The 16,578-nt window shown below is 40.7% G+C and overlaps 1 protein-coding gene across 1 annotated transcript in view; it reads left to right on the forward strand.

Moving 5' to 3' along the window:
• Positions 1-16,578, forward strand: part of LOC138648919 (mucin-5AC-like) — a 130,220-nt gene that overhangs the window by 103,635 nt on the left and 10,007 nt on the right. Inside the window, exons 30-35 of the mRNA XM_069738900.1 lie at positions 5,296-5,336; positions 7,268-7,384; positions 9,303-9,389; positions 12,524-12,610; positions 16,169-16,291; positions 16,393-16,453. Coding sequence (XP_069595001.1) covers positions 5,296-5,336; positions 7,268-7,384; positions 9,303-9,389; positions 12,524-12,610; positions 16,169-16,291; positions 16,393-16,453 — 516 coding nt within the window. The remainder of the gene's footprint in view (positions 1-5,295; positions 5,337-7,267; positions 7,385-9,302; positions 9,390-12,523; positions 12,611-16,168; positions 16,292-16,392; positions 16,454-16,578) is intronic.

Here is a 16,578-nt window from a genome sequence, read left to right on the forward strand (position 1 = left end):
GCATCGCGTGGTGGTCTTGACAGATCACAAGAATTTGACTTATCTTGAGTAGGCCAAACAGTTGAATCCGAGACAGGCTCGATGGTCGTTATTTTTCTCCCGTTTTGATTTTGTGGTTTCGTACCTTCCGGGCTCTAAGAATGTGAAGGCTGATGCCCTGTCAAGGAGTTTTGTGCCTGACTCTCCGGGTGTTCCTGAGCCGGCGGGTATTCTCAAAGAGGGGGTAATTTTGTCTGCCATCTCCCCTGATATGCGGCGGGTGCTGCAAAAATTTCAGGCTGATAGACCTGACCGTTGCCCAGCAGAGAAACTGTTTGTCCCTGATAGATGGACTAGTAGAGTTATCTCTGAGATTCATTGTTCAGTGTTGGCTGGGCATCCTGGAATCTTTGGTACCAGAGATTTGGTGGCTAGATCCTTTTGGTGGCCGTCTTTGTCACGGGATGTGCGTTCTTTTGTGCAGTCCTGTGGGACTTGTGCTCGGGCTAAGCCCTGCTGTTCTCGTGCCAGTGGGTTGCTTTTGACCTTGCCGGTCCCGAAGAGGCCCTGGACGCATAATTCTATGGATTTTATTTCGGATCTCCCCGTCTCTCAAAAGATGTCGGTTATTTGGGTGGTTTGTGATTGCTTTTCTAAGATGGTCCATTTGGTACCTTTGTCTAAATTGCCTTCCTCCTCTGATTTGGTGCCATTATTTTTCCAGCATGTGGTTCGTTTACATGGTATCCCGGAGAACATCGTTTCTGACAGAGGTTCCCAGTTTGTTTCGAGGTTTTGGCGATCTTTTTGTGCTAGGATGGGCATTGATTTGTCTTTTTCCTCGGCTTTCCATCCTCAGACAAATGGCCAAACCGAACGAACTAATCAGACCTTGGAAACATATCTGAGATGCTTTGTTTCTGCTGATCAGGATGATTGGGTGTCCTTTTTGCCGTTGGCTGAGTTCGCCCTTAATAATCGGGCCAGCTCGGCTACTTTGGTTTCGCCGTTTTTCTGCAATTCTGGTTTCCATCTGCGCTTCTCTTCAGGACAGGTTGAGTCTTCGGACTGTCCTGGTGTAGATACTGTGGTGGATAGGTTGCAGCAGATTTGGACTCATGTGGTGGACAATTTGACATTGTCCCAGGAGAAGGCTCAACGTTTCGCTAACCGCCGGCGTTGTGTGGGTCCCCGACTTCGTGTTGGGGATTTGGTTTGGTTGTCGTCTCGTTATGTTCCTATGAAGGTTTCCTCTCCTAAGTTTAAGCCTCGTTTCGTTGGTCCGTATAAGATTTCTGAGGTTATCAATCCTGTGTCATTTCGTTTGGCCCTTCCTGCTTCTTTTGCCATCCATAATGTGTTCCATAGGTCGTTGTTGCGGAGATACGTGGCGCCTGTGGTTCCATCCGTTGATCCTCCTGCCACGGTGTTGGTTGAGGGGGAGTTGGAGTATGTGGTGGAGAAGATTTTGGATTCTCGTATTTCGAGATGGAAACTCTAGTACCTGGTCAAGTGGAAGGGTTATGGTCAGGAAGATAATTCCTGGGTTTTTACCTCTGATGTTCATGCTGCCGATCTGGTTCGTGCCTTTCATTTGGCTCGTCCTGGTCGGCCTGGGGGCTCTGGTGAGGTTTCGGTGACCCCTCCTCAAGGGGGGAGTACTGTTGTGAATTCTGTTGTCGGGCTCCCTCCTGTGGTCATGAATGGTACTTCGGCTGGTTCTGTCCATGGACTTTCTCTGGTGGCTGTGGGTATTTCTGAGTTTCCTTACACAGGTGACGAGGTTAATTCGTTAGCTGGCTGCTCTATTTAACTCCACTTAGATCTTTGCTCCATGCCACCTGTCAATGTTCCAATATTGGTCTAGTTCACTCCTGGATCGTTCTTGTGACCTGTCTTCCCAGCAGAAGCTAAGTGACTGCTTGTTTTTCTCTGGTTTGCTATTTTTCTGTCCAGCTTGCTATTTTGATTGTTGTCTTGCTTGCTGGAAGCTCTGGGACACAGAGGGAGCGCCTCCGCACCGTGAGTCGGTGCGGAGGGTCTTTTTGCGCCCTCTGCGTGGTCTTTTTGTAGGTTTTTGTGCTGACCGCAAAGCTACCTTTCCTATCCTCAGTCTGTTCAGTAAGTCGGGCCTCACTTTGCTTAATCTATTTCATCTCTGTGTTTGTATTTTCATCTTTACTCACAGTCATTATATGTGGGGGGCTGCCTTTTCCTTTGGGGAATTTCTCTGAGGCAAGGTAGGCTTTATTTTTCTATCTTTAGGGCTAGCTAGTTCCTTAGGCTGTGCCGAGTTGCATAGGGAGCGTTAGGAGCAATCCACGGCTATTTCTAGTGTGGTTGATAGGATTAGGGATTGCGGTCAGCAGAGTTCCCACGTCCCAGAGCTCGTCCTATATTATCAGTAACTATCAGGTCATTCCGTGTGCTCTTAACCACCAGGTCCATTATTGTCCTGACCACCAGGTCATAACAGAAATGCCTCAAAACATAGAAATTAGGCTCAGTAGTGTGTGTGGCCTCCATGTGTCTGTATGACCTCCCAACAAAGCATGGGCATGCTCTTGCCAAGGCAGCAGATGTTCTCCTGAGGGATCTACTCCAAGGCCTGTTTTAAAGCATTAGCCATCTCCTGGATAGTCTGTGGTGCAACATAGTGTTGGTGGATGGAACTAGACATGATGTCCCAGATGTGCTCGATTGGATTCATCAAGCACGAACTGCTGACACACTTGAGCCACATGCTTTGGACATTGTGCTGACTCACAGCTACTCTTCTTGTCACAGCTCGCATTGATGTGCCATCCTGGATGAGCGGCACTACCTGAGCAACTTCTGTGGGTTGTAGACACTTCGTCATGCTACCTCTAGGGGTGAGAGCAATGACAAAATGCAAAAGTCACCAAAACAACAGCCAAAAAGGATGAAAACAGAGAAATGGTCTTTATAGGAGTTGTCTTGCTAATTACCTATCATTTCTACCTGTTTTCTGTTCCATTTGCACAAAGGCAGGAGAAATTGAATCACAGTCAGTGTTGTTTCATAACTGGACAGACTGATTTTACAGAAGTGTGATTGACTTGGAGTTACATTTTGTTGTTTAAGGGTTCTTTTTATTTTTTTGAGCAATGCATATTACATGTTGGATGGAACTGAGCCTCATACCCGGTGGGTAACAGATGTATTCTACAGCTGCTTTTACCTTAAGTGGTATGAGCTATCTGCAGTTTAGCCCTTTAGATGCCATCCACCCACATGCTTCATAAACTGTTAAAAATCATAACAATTTACTCTACAAGCAGTCAAAAGATTTCAGGATCAGAGTTTGACATTCTAAAGCAAATGTACACAGGAGTAAAAAAAACATGTATAAAAATATTTAAAATACTCTAAAGCTCAAATGTACCCCTTTTTCTCTATTAAAAAATAATATAAAAAGCATGTTTGCTATATGAGTATCAGTTCTTTCAAAACAGACATTTTGTTGGTTGTTTTACCTTGACAAAGTTTTTGTCAAAAGTGATGTCATACTTACACCACAATGGTACCACTGAACTACAAAATATAGAAAAATAAAAATGTTAAGAATCATAAATCAATTTTTGTTTCAAAAATCAGTTTTGAAAAGCTTTAAAATACCAAAAGAACTACAGTATATAAATTTGATATAACAGTAATTGCACGAACCTGCAAAATAAAGTTACCAAGTCATTTTTATTTTGAATGCCTTAAAAAAAATTACTTTTTTACACCATTTCACTCCATACAGAATTTAGCTCACATTTTTTCAGTACATTACACAGTAATCTGGTCTCATTCCCAACCAAGACGTGTCCCATGAAAAAGAAACCCTCATACATTCAGCTGTATTGTGCTTCAAAATCAAAAGATAAGAAAAAGAACACAAAAGAAATTTTGTTCTTCAAAGTCAAGTGGTATAATATCCTGGGTGATTATTACTGTCACACATGCCATACATACCATAGTTTTTCTCTCCTAGAAATATCACTTAATTCTGCACAGAATGTAGCAAGCTATTGTCACGATTGTATGCCGAGCTGTCAGAATTTTAATAGACACCTCAGTTGTCTAATCTAGTGCATCAAATACTGAGCTGTTCTTCAGTTATTTCCTGTTCTTAGTGATTACTCAGCTACTTAGCTAAGCCGTCAGTCCCAGATCTCTGCCAATCGTACCATTTGCTCAGTGGTGCATTATTCCCTTCAATTGCTGTGCTCTGTTTGTTGATCTTTTGCTGCCTGACCTTGGACCTTGTTCTGACCATCCATTTGCCTAGCCCCTTTGCTCTGATCTTCTTTATTTCTGGTATTCTGACCTCAGACCATGACATGACTATGCCTTTTTATTATTATTATTATTTATTATTATAGCCTTTGACTTTCTACTTTAGTTTACGATGCGTGTTCTTGGTATCTGACCCGAGAATTTTTGACTACTCAGCCACACGGCTTGTCCATGAGTAGTTATTAGCGTCACAGCTATGATGGCAAAGAGAATCCCTACAGCTCAAGAGCTCAGAGCAGTCTACATAAGATCTAAAGAAAATATCTCAATAATGAATCCACGGCAGATTTTTGAAGTTCATCTCTCTATTCCATGGAAATAGGCATGTATCCATAATTTTTTCACATCCAAATTCATCCTGAATTGAATTTTAAGGGTAAAATAACAAGTGCAGCAATAGTAACCAGTTTGTATTTTTAGGGAATCTAATATAAAATGGGTTTGTTGGGGGTAATGTTAATGTTCAGAAGTGGCAATGGAGGAGTCTGGCAATACATTTTATTGGCCACTCTGCTAAACTGTTATACAGAAATTAGCATTGGAATTGATATCAAAATGAGGCTGAAAAGCTTTCATTTGTGAAAGCCTTTGTCACTCCAGCTCTATTCTTCACCCAGCAACACTTTCTCATGTTTGCCAGGACAAAGCCTTGGGAACAGCTTTCACATGCCAAAAGCACTTCAGCCTCATTTACATATGCATTCAAATGCTGATTTCTCAGTAACTAGGAACAGACTGCCTAGGCAAAAGTATTGCTGGACTTGTTTTGAAATAGCTGCATGTGCATATAGTTTGGGTAGTGAAATCCTCCTGAATTCCCTTTGAATTACACTGAACATTACACATAACCAATGGATTGAAACATCTATCTATCTATCTATCTATCTATCTATCTATCTATCTATCTATCTATCTATCTATCTACTGTATCTTTTTTCCATATCTCAGAAAAACATATGTGAAGTCTTGAAACTGATATGTAATAATATAGTGTATTTTTCACCACTACAGAGATTCTGATTGTTTGTAATTATGAAGGCTCAAAATATGAGGTAAGATGCTTAGACAGGTTTGTCTTGAAAAAAAACAACATTTTTTTTTATTTGCAGGCTTTCAGGATAAAAAGTACCAAACTTAGCTATACTTGCCCACCACAAATCCAATGATTCCTCTTCCCCACTACACGAGTCTTTGTTGATAGGCTGCACCAATGATGTTGTGATTACAGTACATGTGACACCAGCAGCCAATCTCTGGGCTCAGCAGTCTTGTGACAACTACTTCAACATGAACCCTGTGATTGGCTGCAGTGGTCATGTGTGCTTTAGTCATCATGTTACTGCTGCCTGTCATCACTCATCAATGATTGTGGCCAACAACGGAGAGGCAGTACTTGATTTGTAGTGGGTATTAACAATCATAGAAAACCCTTTTAAAAATGACTTGAATGCTTTTTATGCAAATTGCCAATTCAGGGAGGAAGAGGACTTCTACTCTATAGCGCCTCTTGTTGAAAGCAGTAACCATACAAGTCACTAGTGACCCTTTAACAAACCTTGAAATATGATTTAGGATAAAGCCAAATCGCAATCTCAATTGCATTCACGGTGTTTCGGGGTATTGCTCCTCATCAATGCAAAGTAAGAGAGCTGATTTGACTAGGTGATAGTCTCTGGACTGAGATTTTCCCTTAGACCTTGAATGCTTTTTGAGAGATATTGATAAATCAATATCAATTATTGTAATTATTTTTTTTACATTAGAATAAAGGTTCAGTATCATTATCAGTTGCTGCTTACTTTCTCCTTAGCAACAGATGACAACTGTGCTTTGCGCCCATCACATTTGGGTGCTACTGTAAGTCTATAATGGACATTTCAAGGTTGCTTCACTTTCCTATGCTTCTGGATAAGGTTTAAAAAAAGGAATACCAATGTATTTACCTTGACTAACCCAGCATCCATTCTAGTTTATATCCTAGATGTATAGTGAGTGAATTAAATTGCCAATCTATTATTTCAGAGGCTTTTGGGAACATTTAGGGATGGAAGATTTTCTCATTACTAGGGCTTTACAATTCTGAGAACAAGAGCAATTTTCTCAAACTTTATGCAAAAGAAGACTCCTCTTCAATCCCTACCAGGTTGTAAGCTGGAGCTACTGAGTTTGGATCTTAGGGCTCATACTCACTTGTGCAAGACTCGGATGAGTTTCGCACGGCAATACCCGGCACTGCACTTGGCACAGAGGAGTGGAGCCTGCGGCTGCATGTATTCCTATGCAGCCACACGCTCTGATCTGAGTGCGGGCAGCAGCGCCGGGTATTGCTGTGCGAGACTCATCCGAGCATCGAGCAAGTGGGTATGAGCCCTTAAATGGAGTCTGTCAGCAAGGTTTCACAGCCGAAGCTACTTATATGTGCATGTAGCTCTTACAAAGGCAAGTGCAGCAATACCTTCACATATCCCAAATCTTTTAATCCCTTTCTCCATGAATGAGAAATCATATTTGCATTCATATGCAAATTAGGTTGTGGATCTGAAGCCTCTGTCACTCCAGTTCTATTACCACCCTCCACCTTCTCCTCCTGCTTGGCTGATGGCTCCTTTACCTGAAGTCACACAGCACAGAGGCTGTCAGTTAAGCTGAAGGAGGAGGTGGTGCTGGGTAGGGAATAGAGCTGGAGTGGCAAAGGTTTCAGACCTACAAGTACTGTAGCTCTTTAGCCACATTTTTATATCAAGTCAATTACTGATTTCTCAGTAACCGAGGAATGGACTGGCCATAAAAAGGTATTGCTGGACTTGTCCTTGAAAGAGCTATATGTGCATATAGTTTGGGGTGTAAAATTCTGCTGACAGAGTCCCATAAAGGGGTGGTGGTATCTCTAAAACTTTAAATATCTTTAAAAAGCAAAAAATATTAAAAAAGAGAGCTAATTCAAATGAAAACATTTACGCAATGTAAAATTCTTTATTTTCAGGTGGGAAGCTCTGTTCCAAACAATCCTGAAAACTGTGAAGAATGCAAGTGCACAATGGAAAACAGTGCTTCAAAAGTAATATGCCGTCCAAAAGTGTGCCAAACTCATTGCCCAGTGGTAAGTGTTTCTGTAAAACCATAAAACATTTTTATATGCTCAGAAGATAGAGAATGAATGCTGTTTATACCATCTGCTTGAGTAGTTTGGGTTGACCAGCATAAATGGTACCTGCCACGATGCTCCTGACAAGCTCACTGACTTGAAGTTTTAGGCCTCACTCCCAACTGTGTATACATCAGACGAGAGCAATGCGAGCAAAAATTGTATTGCCCTCGCACCAGTGTTATTCAATGAGGCAGTGGTCATCTGAGAGTTTTTCCTCAGATGGAATCGGGCTGAGGAAAAAAATCACAGCATGCTGTGAGTGGCCTCGTATATCAGATGAGACTCGCCAATGCAAGTGAATGGGTTCGAGGAAAAAAAACAACGGCACACATCTCAAAGGAACCAGGAAAATTCAACAGCCAATTCACAGCCTAAACTGTCAGAACTGAATACATAGATAGATAGAACTCCATAAATCAGAGGCAGCACACAGTATGTAGTGAATAATGGCTATTTAATTAGCTCATCTTGGCCACGTTTCGGTCCAAAAATATGGGAACCTTTCTCAAGCCTCACTACTACCATATAAAACATTTTTGGAAATGATAGGCACTAGTGATGAGTGAGTATACTCGTTGCTTGGGTTTTCCCGAGCACGATCGGGTGACCTCCGAGTATTTATGACTAGGGTTGAGCGACTTTTCTTTTTATAGGATCGGGTCGGGTTTTGCGAAACCCAACTTTTTCAAAAGTCGGGTCCAGTGAAATCGGCCGATCCTATAGAAAAGTCGGGGTCGGGTCGGCCGAAACACGAAACCCAATGCAGTGCATTGGGTTTCTAATGGTTCCCAGGGTCTGAAGGAGAGGAAACTCTCCTTCAGGCCCTGGGATCCATATTTAAGTGTAAAATAAAGAATCAAAATAAAAAATATTGATATACTCACCCTCGGACGGGCCCTGGTTCTCACAGGCAGCCTTCCTTCCTAAGAATCAGCGCCTGAAGGACCTTCGATGACGTCGCGGCTTGTGATTGGTCGCGTGACCACCCATGTGACCGCTTACGCGACCAATCACAAGTCGCGACATCATCAAAGGCCCTTCAGGCGCTCATTCTTAGGAAGGAAGGCTGCCAGTGAGAACCAGGGCACGTCCGAGGGTGAGTATATCAATATTGTTTTTTTTTATTCTTTATTTTACACTTAAATATGAATTCCGATACCGATTCCCGATATCTTAAACATATCGGAACTCGGTATCGGAATTCCGATTCCAGATCAGAAGATCGCCGACCTCATGGCCGACCCCACACAGGGGTCGAAAAGTCAGCGACTTTGCCAAAAGTCGGCGACTTCTGAATCTGGCCGACCCGTTTCGCTCAACCCTATTTATGACTGCTTCGAGATTTTGGTTTCATCGCGGCAGCTGCATGATTTACAGCTCCTAGCCAGGCTGAGTACATGTGGGGTTGCCTGGTTGCTAGGGAATCCCCACATGTAATCAAGCAGGCTAGTAGCTGTAAATCATTCAGCTGCCGCAATGAAAACTAAATCTCTGAGCAGTCATACATACTCGGAGGTCACCCGAGCAACGAGTATACTCGCTCATCAGTAATAGGTACCCTTTATTTATTCATCAATCCTTTTCATGAACTGTTGTGTTGCTGTTCCAAGGAATGTCAGATCTAAGGAAACTAATTGTAAATTTGGCACAAAGGTAAAATGTGTCCAATATGATCAATCACGTTAGAGCAAGAGGAGATAATATGGCCTAAATGGAACAAACAGTAAAGCTGATAGTGACACCAGGGCTGTGTATTGCATGAGGTGTTTATATGGTGAATGAAGATACTAAGAAACCAAATAATGCAAAATTGATACCATTATTGAAAACTTTTAAAAAATTGTAAACATTGTTTTACTTTTATCTTCAGGGATTTATATACAAACAGGAACTTGGACAATGCTGTGGAAATTGTGTACAGGCTTCCTGTCTCCTTGATGTGTCTGAGATAATGAAGGTACCGTGTAACTGAAGTTGTAGGCTTAGATATCAGTCAGAACAAAGATATACAGAAGCATGATAGTTTCCATAATGTAGTTTGCTTCATTCTTCTGTGCATGCGTATGTATGTAAGAACAAACAAAAACTGGGCGTAACAGATCATATATGCATAAGGTTAAAATATTGTGCACATAATAATGTATGGAAATAGTGTGTACATCCTAAAGAGCTAAATGGCAGACCATTCGGGATAATAGTGAAAACCAAAAGAAGAACATTGAACATGAATCAAAAAAATAGATATGGGACAAAATATTATAATATTAAACACCTTTATTTAAACAATGAGTGGCAATAGTTGACGATGTATGCAACAGAGTGCCCGCATGAATAAAAACAATAATTCAATACGAAAAAGTGATAAAACCAAGAATATGCATAGAGGTATAACAATTAATTTTAAGGGAGACCACAGTAAAGATGTGAGATAACAAAAATAGTAACTGCTATACCTAAACACAGTAATCCTGTTAATACTACCATATGTGTTATACAAGAGTCGCAGTATTTCAGTAAATGGTAGATAATTATCATCACATGAGGCCTCTCCAGAAATCAATGTGTGGCAATAATAATTTGTAGAGCATTTAAGAAGCATTGTATAGGGATAGGTAGTAATCCAAAACAAAAAGAAAAAGAAAAAAAGTCGGGCTGCACAGCCTCTCTCCTTTCGGCAGATCAACAGCGGTGATTAATAGCAATCAGCCTTCAGCGCAGGGGGTGCTCGCATGGAAGCCAACTGCATACATATGACAAGGAACAGAAAATGCAGCAGCACTCACCCTGTTGTGGTCCAAATGCTTTATTCAAGACATGAAGAGTTACAGCTTCACGGTCCGAGGGAGTGCAGGTGAGCAGGAGGTGAGCAGGGAACGATGACGGCCGTTTCGCGCTGATCAAGCGCTTCTACGGGTCCCGTAGAAGCGCTTGATCAGACAAATGTCTTTTTTCGGCCTTACTAACTATGTTATATGAAACTATGTTGTCATTGTATAGGGATAGCGAATGTGGATGGGCAGCAATGGTTACATTATGGGGGTGTGATGGTGGTCAAGTGTGGCGCACACCCCGACGCGCGTTTCTGAACAAGTCCTTCATCAGGGATCAATTATTGCCACCCATTGTTTAAATAAAGGTGTTTTCTTTTGTAATATTTTGTCCCATATCTATTTTTTTGATCTATGTTCAGTGTTCTTCTTTTTGCTCTTTATGTGTATGTATGTAACCTGATATTGTTGGCTGCTTGCAATAGATTTATTGGATAAGCCTAGTACATGCATTGTAGTATAGAGTTAGCAGAGCTTTCCTTTTATAGTCTGTGCTGTATTACTAGATTGTGTTGTATGAAGTCATGATCTTGAACTCAGAAGATCCAATTGCGAAATAAAAGGCAAATACAAGAAAAGGTGTTCTTTTCACAAAAGTCTACTGAAGAAGAGCAGATGATCCAGTAACCCCTTTGTATCTGTTTAGGTTTTTGAGGTTTTTTTAACTGTAATTTTTTTATTGAAGGATTTTAATGTTTCACAAAATATAATTTCTTAAAAAAAAAATCAAAAGGCGTGTATATAAACATATAACAAGATTTCAATGACAACAATTTAAACCGAATACATAATAGATAAGCATCAGATTATGCTTTAGATATTATTCAGAAATTCTAATTTTTAACAGAGGGGAAGACATACAAGACTAACACTAGACAAAGGGGGGAAAGCATAAATATATGTATGGGGAGGACAAAATGAGGAGATAAATCAGTAGGTCAAAAGAGACGACTCTCAGATAGATTTTTAACATGCCACACACTCATACATATTTAGAAAAGTGTATACATTGTACAATGTCCCATAATTGAACCAAAATATTAATTTTGCATTAGTGATGAGCAAGTATACTTGTTGCTCGGGTTTTCCAGAGCATGCTCGGGTGGTCTCTGAGTATTTGTTAGTGCTCGGAGATTTAGTTTTCATCACCTCAGCTGAATGATTTACAGCTACTAGCCAGCTTGATTACATGTGGGGATTCCCTAGCAACCAGGCAACCCCCACATGTACTCAGGCAGGGTAATAGCTGTAAATCATTCAGCTGAGGCGATGAAAACGAAATCTCCGAACACTAACAAATACTCGGAGACCACCCGAGCGTGCTCGAGAAAACCCGAGCAACGAGTACACACGCTCATCACTATTTAGCATTTTGTTTTATATTTAAATGGACTTTACAGCACATTTGGGAGGATTTTTTTCATTTCTGCATTCACAACCATGTTGCTATTTTTAAATGTATTTATTTTTATTTTGTTTAGGCATTTTGCACTAGATATTGGTGTATGAACACTCAAGAGACTATAATAAAGCCTAATGGGAAATACATGAAAAGTTTGTTTTGCAAAAGAAACTGGCATACATAATTTCTGCCCACTTGGCAGGCATTTTGTACCATTTTTTGTTCTCCAAATATATGAAGTGAGAATAATAGGAGCATCATAACATTGCAAATTAAGAATATTAAGTTAGATTACATAGTAACATAGTAACATAGTAACATAGTAACATAGTTAGTAAGGCCGAAAAAAGACATTTGTCCATCCAGTTCAGCCTATATTCCATTATAATAAATCCCCAGATCTACGTCCTTCTACAGAACCTAATAATTGTATGATACAATATTGTTCTGCTCCAGGAAGACATCCAGGCCTCTCTTGAACCCCTCGACTGAGTTCGCCATCACCACCTCCTCAGGCAAGCAATTCCAGATTCTCACTGCCCTAACAGTAAAGAATCCTCTTCTATGTTGGTGGAAAAACCTTCTCTCCTCCAGACGCAAAGAATGCCCCCTTGTGCCCGTCACCTTCCTTGGTATAAACAGATCCTCAGCGAGATATTTGTATTGTCCCCTTATATACTTATACATGGTTATTAGATCGCCCCTCAGTCGTCTTTTTTCTAGACTAAAAAGCAGAACATACTGCTTTTCATCCAACCGTTCTATAATATTACTGTACATTCGAAATGATTTCTGACTTTGAAATCAGAGATATCATTTCAGCATTTAATTTAAAACATTCATCTTTTTTTTCTCCTTTAGGGTCAATCGGATAATAATTTACCAGAACAGTGTTGTCATAATTGTTCTCAGGATGTTTGTACCATGAATAACACTGTTGTGATCAAGGTATGTTGGAAATACTGTGACTAGATATCAAGGGATTATTAAAATATATTGTATGTTGGAACTTTTATAGTAAATAATGAGGCACGATACCATGAAACACTCCATAGGAAGGAGCAAATCCAAGGAGGGGGGACTAGGGACCTTTGCTAGATTACTGTATGTGACCACCAAGTATATGTCCCCTTCCTGGTATATATCTATCTATCACCTATCCTTGTATATAGGTCCCTTATTCTTGGCCCCATTTTTGAATATATGTCCCTTATCCTTGTTTCCATCCTGGTATATATATTTTCCATCCTAGTATATACAGTTAGGTCCATATATATTTGGACAGAGACAACATTTTTCTAATTTTGGTTATAGACATTACTACAATGAATTTTAAACAAAACAATTCAGATGCAGTTGAAGTTCAGACTTTTAGCTTTCATTTGAGGGTATCCACATTAAAATTGGATGAAGGGTTTAGGAGTTTCATATCCTTAACATGTGCCACCCTGTTTTTAAAGGGACCAAAAGTAATTGGACAATTGACTCCAAGGCTATTTCATGGACAGGTGTGGGCAATCCCTTTGTTATGTCATTCTCAATTAAGCAGATAAAAGGCCTGGAGTTGATTTGAGGTGTGGTGCTTGCATTTGGAAGGTTTTGCTGTGAAGTGAACATGCGGTCAAAGGAGCTCTCCATGCAGGTGAAACAAGCCATCCTTAAGCTGCGAAAACAGAAAAAACCCATCCGAGATATTGCCACAATATTAGGAGTGGCAAAATCTACAGTTTAGTACATCCTGAGAAAGAAAGAAAGCACTGGTGAACTCATCAATGCAAAAAGACCTGGGTGCCCACAGAAGACAACAGTGGTGGATGATCGTAGAATAATCTCCATGGTAAAGAGAAACCCCTTCACAACAGCCAACCAAGTGAATAACACTCTCCAGGAGGTCGGCGCATCAATATCCAAATCTACCATAAAGAGAAGACTGCATGAAAGTAAATACAGAGGGTTCACTGCACGGTGCAGCCACTCATAAGCAACAAGAATAAATAGGCTAGACTGGACTTTGCTAAAAAACATCTAAAAAAGCCAGCACAGTTCTGGAAGAACATTCTTTGGACAGATGAAACCAACATCAACCTCTACCAGAATGATGGAAAGAGAAAAGTATGGCGAAGGCGTGGTACAGCTCATGATCCAAAGCATACCACATCATCTGTAAAACATGGCGGAGGCAGTGTGATGGCTTGGGCATGCATGGCTGCCAGTGGCACTGGGTTACTAGTGTTTATTGATGATGTGACACAGGACAGAAGCAGCCGAATGAATTCTGAAGTATTCAGAGCCATACTGTATGCTCAGATCCAGCCAAATGCAGCCAAACTGATTGGTCGTCATTTTATACTACAGATGGACAATGACACAAAACATAAAGCCAAAGCAACCCAGGAGTTTATTAAAGCAAAGAAGTGGAATATTCTTGAATGGCCAAGTCAGTCACCTGATCTCAACCCAATTGAGCATGCATTTCACTTGCTAAAGACTAAACTTCAGACAGAAAGGCCCCAAACAAACAGCAACTGAAAACCACCGCAGTGAAGGCCTGGCAAAGCTTCAAAAAGGAGGAAACACAGCGTCTGGTGATGTCCATGAGTTCAAGACTTCAGGCAGTCATTGCCAACAAAGGGTTTTCAACCAAGTACTAGAAATGAACATTTTATTTAAAATTATTGAATCTGTCCAATTACTTTTGGTCCCTTTAAAAACAGGGTGGCACATGTTAAGGAGCTGAAACTCCTAAACCCTTCATCCAATTTTAATGTGGATACCCTCAAATGAAAGTTGAAAGTCCGAACGTCAACTGCATCTGAATTGTTTTGTTTAAAATTCATTGTGGTAATGTCTATAACCAAAATTAGTAAAATGTTGTCTCTGTCCAAATATATATGGACCTAACTGTATGTCCCTTATCCTGGGCCCTATCTAGGTATATATGGCTCTCATCCTAGGCATATCCTGGAATATATATCCCCAATCCTGGTATATATGCCCCATTTCCTGGGTCCCATCCTTGTATATATGGCCCCCATCCTAGGCATATACTACATAGTAACATAGTTATTAAGGTTGAAGGAAGACTTTAAGTCCATCTAGTTCAACCCATAGCCTAACCTAACATGCCCTAACATGTTGATCCAGAGGAAGGCAAAAAAACCCATGTGGCAAAGAGTAAGCTCCACATTGGGGAAAAAAATTCCTTCCCGACTCCACATACGGCAATCAGACTAGATCCCTGGATTAACACCCTAACAAGAAATCTAGTATATATTCCCTGTAACATTATACTTTTCCAGAAAGGTATCCAGTCCCCTCTTAAATTTAAGTAACGAATCACTCATTACAACATCATACGGCAGAGAGTTCCATAGTCTCACTGCTCTTACAGTAAAGAATCCATGTCTGTTATTATGCTTAAACCTTCTTTCCTCCAGACGTAGAGGATGCCCCCTTGTCCCTGTCTCAGGTCTATGACTAAAAAGATCATCAGAAAGGTCTTTGTACTGTCCCCTCATATATTTATACATTAACATAAGATCACCCCTTAGTCTTCATTTTTCCAAACGAAATAGCCCCAAATGTAATAACCTATCTTGGTATTGCAGACCCCCCAGTCCTCTAATAACCTTGGTCGCTCTTCTCTGCTGGAATATATATACTGAAACATATATATCCCCAATCCTGATATATATGCCCCATTTCCTGGGTCCCACCCTGGTATATATGGCCTCCATCCTAGGCATATCCTGGAATATATATCCCCAATCCTGGTATATATGCCCCTTTTCCTTTGTCCCATCCTGGTATATATGGCCCCCATCCTAGGCATATACTGGAATATATATCCCTAATCCTGATATATATACCCCATTTCCTGGGTCCCATCCTGGTATATTTGTCCCTTATCCTGGGATCTATCCTGGAATATAGGGCAATTATCCTGGGTCCCATCCCGGTATACATTTCCCTCATTCTGCCGCTGTTCTTTAATGAATAGAAAAAAAAATGATTCTACTCCCCTTCTCTCCTCACCCCATCCATGCGGCATATTCTTCTGAAGCCGGAGGCTCTCTTCAGTGTGCCAGCAATGGGAGTGCATGACGTCACTGCTATGTGCCCACTGTCATGAGTGGTCTGAGGGTGCCATGTCACATTTGCAGAGCTCCTGAGGTGCCAGAACAGTAGAAACCACCCATAAAAGAGCTTATTTTACAAACTACGACCCCCAATGAATTCACCTGCGGGTGCAGTGAGCATGTTCACACCACATGTCCCTCACATTATTTTATACCATAGGGCAGTGTAGAAAGAATAATTACATCTTTACCGCTAAAATATTGTTTTAGCCAAATGTTTTTAATTTTTATAGGGAAAAAAGAGTAGGAAAAAATAGACCTCAGTTTGACGTGCAATTTCTTCTGCTGAGTGCGCCAATACCCTACATGTAATTTGGAAATATTTTTGAGGCACGGTGGAAGTCATGGACAAGATTTTCTTTTTCAGCCTGAAAAATTTTGGCGACCACCTGGTGATAACTGCACGTCTTATGACTGTGAACCAAACAAATTTTCAGTTATACGAAGAGTGATGTCATGCCCAGTGCAGACACCCTTAAAATGTGACCAGGTACAGTACAGAATTTATTGTATTGCACTTGTTGCATATATGTAGTATTTAATTTGCTATTATCATCTTTTGACAAAATTCTGTTGATGGTTTTTCTACAGGGCATACAGGTCAATTTTACAAGCGCTGATGGATGCTGTACAATACAGTACTGTGAACCACGTAAGTCTTATTATTTCTTTTTTACGTATTATTTCCATAGAGGATTCATTCATGACAAATATAAAGGGGTTTCGAAATGCAACTGAGCAAGAAAAATGCTTAATGAACTGAACTTTGACAACTTT

The sequence above is a fragment of the Ranitomeya imitator genome, chromosome 9 (genome assembly GCF_032444005.1).
Source record: "Ranitomeya imitator isolate aRanImi1 chromosome 9, aRanImi1.pri, whole genome shotgun sequence".
NCBI classification, from domain to species: Eukaryota; Metazoa; Chordata; class Amphibia; order Anura; family Dendrobatidae; genus Ranitomeya; species Ranitomeya imitator.